The sequence below is a fragment of the Engystomops pustulosus genome, chromosome 10 (genome assembly GCF_040894005.1).
Source record: "Engystomops pustulosus chromosome 10, aEngPut4.maternal, whole genome shotgun sequence".
Lineage (NCBI taxonomy): Eukaryota > Metazoa > Chordata > Amphibia > Anura > Leptodactylidae > Engystomops > Engystomops pustulosus.
In genome coordinates, this window is record NC_092420.1 from 79,028,034 (window position 1) to 79,040,805 (window position 12,772).

General features: G+C 43.9%; 1 protein-coding gene across 2 annotated transcripts in view; it reads left to right on the forward strand.

The window, feature by feature from the left end:
- COP1 (COP1 E3 ubiquitin ligase) overlaps nt 1-12,014 on the forward strand; it is a 121,290-nt gene extending 109,276 nt beyond the window's left edge. For both annotated transcript variants that reach the window (XM_072126890.1, XM_072126891.1), the window contains exons 19-20: nt 10,913-10,957; nt 11,543-12,014. In XM_072126890.1, the coding sequence (XP_071982991.1) occupies nt 10,913-10,957; nt 11,543-11,560 (63 nt within the window). In that variant the 3' untranslated portion in view covers nt 11,561-12,014. The remainder of the gene's footprint in view (nt 1-10,912; nt 10,958-11,542) is intronic.
- Nucleotides 12,015-12,772: the final 758 nt, after the last annotated feature.

Below are 12,772 nucleotides of genomic sequence, written 5' to 3' on the forward strand. Positions count from 1 at the left end.
TTCATGTGCTTATCTGTAGTAACCAAGTGTGGCCACTACACGAAGAATGGCGCCGACTTGTGTTCCATTCAAGGATATCGAGGATCCATTGAATTCACTACAAGTGGTCATGATTGACATGGGGAGTCAATCATTTAAGCCAGAACAAATCCTAATTACAGGATGGAGAAAAAGTTTTATATCAATGGGGTCCAACTGCAGAGCCCTCAATTTGGGACCCAAAGACCACCAGTGGAAAGGCGTCACCAGTGCTCCAGTCGCTTTAGCCAGATTGCAGTGGACCCCTATATCCCTTCAACTTTAGCTTTGTTTGTGGAAAAATCTTTTTAACATGAACTTGTATCTCTACATGACAGCGCTACATTGAGCACTAAGTTATGATGGGCAGCAAGACCTAATTGTCTCCTGGCCAGATTTGGGAGTTGACCAGGTCAGAATGAATGATATCAAACTATACCTGTTTTTAAGGTCGAACATGATAGGCTCTTGACCTCCGTTACGGAGAGATGATGGTTCAGGAAAGTAAACTCTATGGTTTGGACTATGAACGTGTCATGACCACTTGTAGTGAATAATAATTCCCTTATTTATATAGTGCACACAGATTACGCAGCTCTGCAAAGAGCTTTCCAAATCAGTCCCTGTCCCCAATGGGGCTCACAATCTAATCAAACTACCAGTATGTTTTGGAGTGTGGGAGGAAACCGAAGGAAAGAGACGCAAACGCGGAGAGAACATACAAACTCTTTGAAGATGTTGACTAGGATGGGACTTGAACCCAGGACCCCAGCGGTGCATGGCTGTAGTGCTAACCACTGAGCCACTGTGCTGCCCAACAAATGCAAGAGTGTGGCATCTGTACCTACCTGAGCCTTCATTGCAGATCCAGTCATATTTACCATAAAAACCTATTGGGGACTGGGACCGATCTGACAAGCTCTGTGCAGCGCTGCATAATCTGCATGCGCTGTATGAATAAAGAATTATTAAAACCTGACAAACATTATATTGGGGGGACCAGTATGGCCTAGTTATTGGGGTCCGTTGGCACCATTAAAATCCACCCTACCATGAATTCAGCCATTGATAATTTAGTTTTTCTTCTCTTATGGAACAGCAGAAAAATCAAACATGTCAGCGCAGATAATCATCTGCTTTTTTATTCCTCAATCCCGGATCCCTTTTACATATCCAGCTCCTCCAGCGCTCGGCTCTCGGAGCAGTCATAGTTTGGACGCTGTCACTGTATCATTTCCCAGGCAGATTAAAAGCAAGATGTATATTTAGACATTCCGGAATTTATAGTCAAGAGCACAGAAGCGAAGTCGCATCAGAATACAAACAAGCCTGGCATAAACCACGGCATGGCAGCGCTCGGAGCCAAGCGGGGACCACAGCGAGATGTTACAGAGCGGAGGAGAGGGCAGCGCTCCACCACCACAATCCACAATGATGATTTATCCAGTATCCTCCAACTTTTTCTCAGGTTTTATAACTTAGAGTGAAATATTTTTATTGCTCTGTAATTTTTCTGTAATATCTATTAAGAGTAAGTGCTGGGAGAAGCAATTGTCAGTATCAGAGTTTCCGCCCCAGAATAAAGGTAAAGCATCTGGAATGAGATGCCCCCTGTGGCCCATTCTTATAACAAATTGTCATTGCATTTGCTTAACCGCTCGGAAGCGTCTTTGTTTGGTGCTCGTGGCTTAGTGTATCACATGTAAGCTCCTCGCCCACCTCCAATGACATCACATCATTATAAGGTGTAATTACACTCACAATACAGCGCGTTCTCCGCTCACAATGCACTGCAGCTCCCCATTGATCCCTAGTCATGAATTATGCAGCGTACAAAGCCCCGGCGGTGAACTGGTTAAGCCCCGCACCTCCTGACATATTGCATTTTGAGTGCAGGCGCGTAACCTCTTAATTATCTCCCCGTGATTCAGTCCATTAATAGTTGGCCTCCGTTTTATATTTATCTTTTATTAGAGCTTTGGTCTCCACGTTCGGTTTTATTTACAAGGGCAGCGCCATCGCTTCGTCTGTGCGCCTATTACTGCCCGCCATCTGATGCATCAGAATATTACTTGGACAATGGAAGCCATAATCTTTCACAATCAGAAGCGTGCCAGGGCTTCAGAACAGCCCTCGGAGGCCGGCAGGAGGCAGTCCGAGCCCTGATACCATCTCCGCACCACAAAGCCGCTAATGGGACTTTTACATTCGTTATATTTCCATGAACCCTGAGGTCACACATGGGGAGGAGAGTTTCAGAGTTTCATCCGCAGCATTATTTATGTTACATCGCAGTGACTGATCTGAAAGCGTTCTTTTTTTTTGAGCAAATATATCTTTTAGCAAATGTCTATCTTTCGGTAAATGTATGGTTCACACGAGGACTTGCCCAAATTGCTTTGGGCCAATTTATATGGTGCATCCTTGAGTCCATTCTGTGTTTCCATTGAGTGGAAACTGCTTTCACGGACCCATCCTGTCTATACCCAGCATGGTCGTCTACTGCTAGTGAATATGCCCGACGTGGCTTCCTCCAGAGTGTGATCAGGTATGATCAGCCAATTGCACGTTACATATATTACCATTTTAATGAGTAGGCCTGTGTTGGAGTGGCACTATTGTAGTATTTCTGCTATCTTCTGGACCTGTAGCTGGTCAGACTGTCCTATGCTCCGTGGGATCCACTGGTGTGGATAGACTGGTGTGGTTCCTTCCACGTGATCCCACGTTCCTTGCACAGGGCTGATTTAAAATCCAGCGGAAGGGACCTGATAGATATTGGACATAGTGCCGCCATCATCAGTATGTCACTCTACATAAAACCATAATACATAGTACTCAGTTTTGTGGCGTACAAGCCCTAAAATAATCCCAATTTTTTTCTTGAACCTCCAGTTATTGCCATTATCTGCTATGCCCCCTGCACAGCGGAGGAGGGGCGGTCAGTAGTGGAGTCAGCTGGCCGGTGCTCCTGGCTTCTTACCCGCTGCAGCCTGTGACCGTTACCGGTTAAGAGCACCAATGTATGTAACCAGAGGGGCATAGGTCAGCTAAAAACCGCTGTTATATGATATATCACCTCCATTGATTCCTTCAGAGCAGAAGATCTTCTCTTGCCTCCGATGGGACATGTTGAAGGGGCTGTTCTGATGGGCTCACATTAATTACAGATCTCTAATAAATCCCCTCTACATAATCTGCAGACACCTTAGATTTGTATTAAGGTTGGATCTTACAGGATTAACAGTTAAATAATGACAAGCGACCAGAGAATTAGCGAAGACTCTGTGTACCCTGATCCTTCATGAAGCTGCACACGAGCCAAGACTGAATTCTCCGCTCTGATCTTCTCCTTCAAGGTTAATAGAAGCCATTTTAACAATTAAGTTGAGCGTTCAATCCCGCTACCAACAGGAGGTGCTTTGGGGTTTTTTCTGCTTCTCCTATTATTAGAGTTGCTGGGGTTTGCAGGGTGTTGCTGGTTTTATGATCACAGAGAGATCAAACCACAAGGAGGTTAAAAGTTCCTTGTCAGATCAATGCCGCGCTGTGCAGTGAGCGGGAGGACGTGATTGCCGGGATTTCTGCTCCTGCTGATGGGATTTTGTGTTGGAGCCTCGAGAAGTAACGACGAGGATTCATCCGATGCAGAAAGTGACACGTTTCCGATGTGTGGTGATCAGCGAGTGACCTGTCCTGTAGTGTAATGAAAGTGTCTTGTGTGATGGGCGCTTGGCAGTGTCCTCGCTTTCTCTCCGGTGACTGAATCGTCAGATGACAGCGGTGCGGGAAATGTGCTCTTTGCCCTTGTACGTTTATGCGCGTGCGTTTATGGGATTGCCGGCATTACAGTAATGTCTGCACAGCCTGGTAAATCTGCTGAGGGCTCGGCCTGGCATTAAATAATGAAATGTATACGCTAATGAATCTGTACAATTTGTGGATGTAGGGAAAATCTATAGATGATGGAATAGGTTTTCCATATATTAGCGTAATACTTTCATCTAGAGCCGGGACCTTGTGGCTGATAACATCCAAGCTTCATGCTGTTCTCCCACATGACGACCTCTATCTAGTCATTTTCATGGGGTTTTGTAGTTTTCATCTTTTCAAAATAACTTTTTTTTAAAATTCCCGGCTACATTCAGGGTTTTCCCAAGAGCAGTGGAAGGATGGGTGTGGCCAGTGGGGGTCCTCACACTGCTGTGCTCTTGGTTTTGCAAAGAACTGGGTCAGCGCTCCTCTCCTCAAAGTAGCAGTCTGCTCCAGCTTCTATGGAGCAGCTCATACAGAAAAATAAGAGCACGATTCTTGGTTTACATTTACTCCTGAGGAGATGGGAGAAATGGCCCTACAACCTTTCCCAGATTGATGGGCAGCCACAATTGCTTTTTATTAATACCTCTTCCTTCCGTCCTTGTTATGTTAACACAAACCTGAATGCTCCATATTAGTCAATTGTCAGAAGTAGCAAACTTCCGCTATTATGGAAGTGGTCACACATTCTGCTAATTTATTTCTATGGAATTAGTATTGGTTCCTTTTTTTTTCTGCATTTTGGCAAAGTTGTTTTTAACCCCTTAACGACTTGGCCATTTTGCACCTTCCTGACACGGCCCTTTTTTTGAAATCTGACATGTGTCAGTTTATGTGGTAATAACTTTGGAACATTTTAATATAGCTGGGTGATTTTGAGATTGTTTTTTCGTGACACATTGTACTTCATGTAAGTGGATAAATTAAGGCAATATGTTTAGTATTTAGTTATAAAAAAAATGGAAATTTGGTCAAAATTTTGAAAAAAATGATGTTTTCCAAATTCAAAAATTTACACTTTTTGGAAAGTTAGTCATATCACCAAAATAACTTGATAACTAACATTTTCCATATATCTGCTATAACTTGGCATCATTTTTCAAACCTTATTTCCTTTTTTTTGGATGTGAGGAGGCTTATAACGTTAGGTGCTATTTTTCAGATTTTCACAAAAATCGTCAAAACCTATTTTTGCAGTGACCAAGTTAGTTAGAAGTCACTTTTTAAGGACTTTATGATAGTACTCCCCCCACAAGTGATACCATTTTAGAAACTGCACCCCTCAAAATATTCAAAACAACCTTTGGAAAGTTAGTTAACCCTTTGAGCATTTCACGAGCGTGAATAATAAATGAACGTGAAATTACGGAAATCTAATTTTTTTTAACAATATATTCATTGAACACTAAATTTTGCGCCTTCACAAGGGGTTAAAAAGGAAAATGCATCTCAAAATGTTTGGTGCAATTCCTCCTGAGTATTCCAATACCCACTGTGTCAATATACACTGCTGTACGGGCACAGGGTGGCACTTGGTAGGGAAACAGCACTGTTCAGTTTTTAGAGGACAAATTTTGTTGAAATACTTTCCATGTGTCAGGATACAATTGGAGAGCCCTAGTGGTACAAAACAGAGGTGAACCCCAACAAGTGACATCATTTTGGAAAGTACACCCCTTGGAGAATTTAGCAAGGTGTAATATGTGTATGTACCCCTAAAGGTGTATGATCCAATCAGACCCCAAAAAGGAAAAAGGTGAAAATTTTCCCCAAAAAGTCACTTTTACCCCAAATTATTCTAAGCCAAAAGTGTCAAAAGATGAAACAATCCCACAAAATGTGTACAACTATTTCTCCTGGGTGTCGAATCGCCCCACATGTGCAGATAAAAGGTATGGGTACGATGTAGAGGGAATGGGGGATGTGTGTCTTTTAGAACCCAGAAATCTTATACATGGGTCAGAGTGCATTTGGAGAGCCCTAGTTTTACCAAAACAGAAGAGAACCCCAACAAGTGACCCCAATTTTGGAAAATACACCCTTGGAAAATGTTTCAAGGTGTAATATGTGTATGTACCCCTAAAGGTGTATGATCCAATTAGACCCCAAAAGGAAAAAGGTGAAAATTTTCCCCAAATTATTTTAAGCTACAAGGGATAAAAGATGAAACAATACCCCAACATTTGTAAGACTATTTCTCCCAAATGTAGAATTGCCCCACATGTGCATATCAAATGTGATTTGGGTGCAAAGTAGAGGAAAAGAGTGATGTTTGTCTTTTAGAACCCAGAAATCCTTTACATGTGTCAGGATGCATTTGGAGAGCCCTAGTGGTACAAAACAGAGTAAAACCTAAAAAGTGACCCCTTGAAGAATTGAGCAAGGTGTAATATGTGGTGTAGTGTAATACAAGTGGTGTAGTGAGCATTTTGAACATACAGGTGGTTTTCCCAATATAATGTGCTATGGATGCCCAAGAATTTTTATTAAAATTTTATTACTCAGGAGTTGTATGGTATATCCTGAAACACTCCTTCATGCAGAGGCCAGGTTTCTCAGGGCAGGTTTCGCAATGGTATATAGTGTCTTTCCTAACCCCTCTTTTGGAACAGACTCTGCATCTTTTCTGAGTCCTTCCTTTAGATGCAGTCTGGGGCACTTCACCGGGAAAATGTTGCCCTGGAACAACACGGGGGACATCTAATCCAGAGGTACTGGGGACCTGTCCTTCCTGTCCAAATACTAATGCCTTAATCACCACCTCTTGAAAATGGAGGAATGATACAGCATGGCCTGCACATTGGAACAGCACGTAAGAGTTGTACAGTGCCATCTGTACAATGTACACAGCCAGCTTTTTGTACCATATCTTCGTTTTCCGTAGAGCACTGTACGGCTTCAGCACTTGATCTGACAGATCAACCCCACCCATGTATTTATTGTAAGCCAGGATGCAGTCTGGTTTAGGGGTAGTGGTGGTGGTACCTCGTACAGGGGTGAGGGTGCTGGAGTTCCCATGAATGGTGGTCAGAACAAGGACATCCCTTTTGTCCTTATACTTTACCAACATCATGTTCTGATTGCAGAGTGCCTTTATGTCCCCCTTTCTAAGTGGCTGCCTAACAAGGGATCCCGGGAGGCCTCTCTGGTTTTTGCGTACAGTGCCGCACGCTACAGTACCTCTGGAGTTTAGGGATTGGAAAAGTGGAATGCTGGTATAAAAGTTATCCACGTAGAGGTGGTAACCTTTATCCAGAAGTGGGTGCACCAAATCCCACACAAGCTTCCCTGTAACTCCTAGGACAGGGGGGCATTCTGGAGGGGTAATTTGGGTGTCTTTTCCCTCATAAATCCTAAACCTATGGGTGTACCCTGTGGTACTCTCACACAACTTGTACATTTTAATTCCGTACCTGGCCCTCTTGCTGGGCAGGTACTGGCGGAATTTTAACCTGCCTTTGAAATGTACCAGTGACTCGTCTACACAGATGTTTTGTAAAGGGGTGTATGCCTCGGCAAACTTTGTGCCAAAATGGTCGAGGATTGGCCGAATTTTATATAGCCGGTCAAATGATGGATCACTTTGAGGTGGACATTGTGCATTATCGTTGTAATGCAAAAATTTAAGAATTGCCTCAAAGCGTGGCCGCGTCATTACGGTGCGGTAAATTGGAGTACTGTAGAAAACATCAGTACTCCAATACTGCCTAACCTCTGGTTTTTTAACAATGCCCATGTGGAGCACAAGACCCCAAAACTTCATCATCTCTACTGCATCTACAGGGGTCCACCTAGAAAATGATGAAGTGGGGTTTTGTGCAAAAAATTGTTGGGCATATAAATTTGTCTGTGACACCATGAGATTTAGGAGGTCCTCAGAGAAAAAGAATTTGAAAAAATCTATTTCAGTGAGGCCGTCAGTGTCAAAATGAATTCCTGAGCTGCCCACGAACTCAGGAATTTGGGGCACATAATTTTCAGGGGGTGGGTTCCATGATGAATCACTTGCGGGCTGGGGAACATGCTCGGCGGTGGTCCTGGGGCGCCTTCTTGAGGGCCCCTCATCACCAGATGAAGAGGAAGGGCAGTAGGAGGAAGAGGATGAAAAATAAAGAAATGGGGCATCCTCCCCTTCTGAATCAGTCTCGGCAAGGAAGGCATAAGCCTCCATTGCTGAAAAAGATCTTTGGGATGTATTGGACATTTTTATTGGGGTGGGGTTGGGGCGTGTATAAATGTTGTGCTTTTAACACGTGTAAACTTTATTCAAGGGGGTGTGTATGTTGTGCTTCAACACGTGTGGGGCGATGAAAGAATAGACCGTAACTAGAACTTTTACTACAGGAAAAAAAAAATTTACAACAAAAAAAGGAGCAAGTGCTGAACAGTAAGATGCTACTGATCAGCGCTCAGTTGTCGCAGCGCACTCACAAGATGGATTGTGTGCGCAAAAACTATTTTTAAAAAAAACCAATTCTTTTTTACAACCAAAAAAAAGCGACAAAAAAAGGAGCAAGTGCTGAACAGTAAGATGCTACTGATCAGCGCTCGGTTGCCGCAGCGCACTCACAAGATGGATTGTGTGCGCAAAAATTATTTTAAAAAAAAACCAATTCTTTTTTACAACCAAAAAAAAGCGACAAAAAAAGGCGCAAGTGCTGAACAGTAAGATGCTACTGATCAGCGCTCAGTTGTCGCAGCGCACTCACAAGATGGATTGTGTGTGCAAAAACTATTAAAAAATCCCTCTCTTTTTACAACCAAAAAAAGCGACAAAAAAGGAGCAAGTGCTGAACAGTAAGATGCTACTGATCAGCGCTCGGTTGTCGCAGCGCACTCACAAGATGGATTGTGTGTGCAAAAACTATTAAAAAAAAAGCAGCAGTAAAAAATTGGCACTGTGCAAGCACAAGTGCCAACCAGTGATGTGTGTCACCGATCTGCACTTGGCGGTCACAGGACACACAAAACTGAGCAAAAAACAAAAAAAAAAACCCTCCTGTATAAAAAAAAAAGCTGAAGCTAAAGCTGATCAGTGATGCAAGTCACTGATCAGTGCCCAGCTTACAGGATGCAACCACGAAGGTGGTGCAGGGGAAAATAGGAGAAAAAAAAAAAAAACTGCGACCAAAAAATGAGCACACGTGCTCGGCGTCGCAGGACGCACACAGGGAAGGGGTGGAAGGGATCAGGAACAGGGATTGATAAAGGGAAATTAGGGATCACACAAAAAAAAAAAAATAAGATCACACAGAAGTGAGATCTTACTGTAGTAGTCACAGCAGCAATTGAGGATCACACTGGTGGTGCCCAGAAAGGTGCCAGCCAGCAATTCTAGAGGGTCCAGCAACACAGGGGGGTGATATACACTGTTCTGCACGCTGTCTCACACTAGAATGAGACGTGCAGAACAGTGATCACTAATTTGAACTTCCCATCTGAAATCCGATTGGCCGATCTGTATAGATCGGCCAATCGGATGTCTATGGGAGGTGGCATGATGCCACCAGACATGCCCCCTAATGATGATGATTGGTGCTGTCCTAGACAGCACCAATCATCATCCTGTGTTAACCTACAGGACCCCCTGGTGACGTATACTGCTGCTATTGGTCGGTCGCATCGACCAGCCAATAGCAGCGATCGCGGACGAGGGGGGGGCGAAACCCCTCTGCACCACGAGGCAAGATGTCGGCTGTCAGGGACAGCCGCCATCTTGTCCCGATCGCCGTGTCTCTAGACACGGCGATCGGTAATAGCGGCATTCCAGCGCTATCGGCTGGTCTGAACTGACCAGCCGATAGCATCGATCGTGAACCGGGGGGTGCGACGAAACCCCTCTGGTCCACGAGGCAAGGTGGCTGGCTGTCAGGGACAGCCGCCATCTTGCCGCGATCACCGTGTCTGCAGACACGGTGATCGGTACATCGCGCGCCGTAGTACTACGGCGCGCGTCGGGAAGTCACTTCCCGCCGCGCCGTGCTAGTACGGCGCGCGTCGGGAAGGGGTTAAACAATGACTTCAATCTATTGTGTGGTTTTTCATTAGATTGACCTCATTTATTTATGAACCAGTTTTTTTTTTACTATTATGATCTGATTTGTAAAAATATAGAATTCAAACAGATAGAACTTACTTTATTCTTAAGACCATACATCTCCCATCACAGTATTGCAGAACTTTGTTGGTTTTTTTTTTTATTATTATTTTTTTTTTTTTTTACTTAACCTGATCACATCATACCACTACTATCGAGTTGTATTAAGCCGGGATTTTTCTGTATTTCACCATCGCTATCTTCTGGGAAATCTTATGCTTTACTTCAGTTGCTGTACACGTTTTTAAGCTTTTAGTGATTTCTTTTAGTGATTTTTTTTTTTTTTTTTTTTTTTTTTTTTTAATATCTTCCCAAAAACCTGGGACAAATGCATGAGGTAGCCAGGAGCTGCATCCATTGCGGTATTATGATGTCTCGTGATCCAGTCACTGCCCTCTTCTCTCTGACCACAGCTACAGAATTGGGCTCAGTGTATGTTTACCTGTCGGGTTATAGGATATGTATATTTGTCCCTATGGATATATTCTGCATCCAGGAATGAGATGTAAGTAAACAGACACCCCCTCTCCCGCCTCCCTGGATTTTCCAGAGATGATGACCTAAAAATCTCGTAAATCCAAACATAAAACCTATTGGGAAACCCAATGGGTGAAATCCACATTGCAGCTGAGCGGAGGGTGTAATAGAAAGCCAGTGCTCGCCTTGTACTCTCCTAATTAAGATGTGTTCCACTACTCCTGGATAACCCCTTAAATTTTTAATTTTCCATCCTCATTTCCAGCCTCTTGTGTAGCACTGGAATCAGCGAGGTGCCTTGTCTCCGATGTCAGATAACAAAAGGCTTATTTGTTAAGAGAGAATTTCTGTAAACCTGCAGCTTGTCCGCTTACTCCTCGTAGCACCCACGGGTTGAAGGTCGCTGTGTAACAAGTTGCCTAAAGCGCTGCACGATGGGTGAATGTTTTTGATCTTTTGAGTCCATTTACACGTAAACAATAACCCTTCTTGGTTCTTTTACAGGAGTCCAATGTTCTTATTGCTGCTAACAGCCAGGGCACAATCAAGGTAAGTCCGGCTCTTCTTCAAAGACATCTTGAAGGCCATGGGTGCCTGGGTTTCTCTTAAATATATTGCAACAAATTTTAAAAGCAAAAACATCATCGGGGTTATAGATTTCTTCTTCCTCAGTCCTCTCGTAGTCCTCTATTGGTGCAGTAACTGCAGCCGTTGAAGACCAAATGGTTATTTCCAATGATTTGCACTTAGGTGGTGGAAGGGGGCGGCCTGCCTGCTGGGTTTTTAACCAATTATGGGTTTTGGGGTGCATGTTATCTTTCAGTTGAGCAATGGTCATGCATGCTTTCTCCTGCTCCATTGAATTCGAGAGGACTGGGGGAAATGGCTGAACGCTACACTTGGCTTCTTGGCACCCGTCCTATAGAAATAAATGAGGAGGTTTTTGTGGTAGACTGGTCTCCAAACAGAGATTCATTACTCATTTTGTCCATTTGAGATGCAGCCGATCAGTGCAGAACCGGTTGGCCTCCCCTCGTGATCTGACTTTGAGGATAATGTTACAGGCAGGCCTACACTCCCACAGTCCTATCCTATTACAGAACCAGTAATGTGCTACTTTCATCTTCCATACAGGTACTGGAGCTGGTATGAGACATGGACACCTAGTTCACAAGTGAAGAGGTCTTGAAACTCTCTTCCCGGGCAGAATCTCCACCTGCAGAAAACTCTAAAACTCTTCCTGATGGAGACCGTCGAAGCATTACGTCACACGTCACTTCTGGACTCTTACGAGACTTTTTGATGGGCAGGGAAGCATTGGGAACATGCATAAATGGACGTGACACTTTATGCAGCCACCCGCGGGCACTCGAGAGTTCTCCTGCCCTCATAACTGTGTACTTTTTTTTCTTCTGGTGCTGCTTTATACCTTAGTCAATGGGGGGGCCTGTATACTGTTGCTTTGTGTGGTTCCTACCAACACTGAGGACGTAATCTGAGAGGTAGAGAAAGGCTTCATTTTTATCATAGGGGAAGCTATTAAAACAGATCACGCAAAAAAAAGTCCCAAAAACCTAAAAATAAAGATTTAAATATTTCTTAAGGACATGGTGTGGTTTGAGTATATTCTCATTTTTTATGTCTGGTGTTATTGCTCATCTTGTGATACAATGGGTTTGGAAAGTATTTAAACCCCTTTAAATGTTTCACTCTCATTGCAGCCAATTGTTAAGATCCAATAATGTGCACTCTGCCCCCATCTTGACAGAAAAAAAACAAATGTAGATCTTTTTGCAAATTTATTATACAAGAAAAACTGAAATCTCCCATGGTCATAAGTATTTGGCCCCTTTGCCCAGTGTTGAGTAGAAGCAGCTTCGGAGCTGGTGCAGCCAGGAGTCTTCTTGGGAAAATGCAACAAGTTTCTCACCCCTGGATTTGGGGATCCTCTGCCTCTTCCTTGCAGATCCTCTCCGGTTCCCTCAGGTTGGATGGTGAACATTGGTGGAGGCCATTTTGAAGTCTCTCCAGAGAAGCCTGATTGGGGTTAGGTCCGAGCTCTGACTGGGTCAGTCAGGAATAGTCGTAGTTATTCTGAATGCTTTGTTATTTTAACTGTGTGCTTAGGGTCCATTGAACCTTCGGCCCCGCCTGAGGTCCAGAACGCTCTGGAAGAGGTTATCATTCAGGATATCTCTGTACGTGGCCGCATTAGTCTTTCCTTCAATTACAACCAATCGTGTTGTCCCTGCCCCTATAGCTGCCACCACCATGTGTCACTGCTGGGATTGTACTTGGCAGACCTTCTTGCCCCAGTGAAAATTCCAAGTGCCCCAGAATCTGGATGCTAGAGCCTGCTTTATG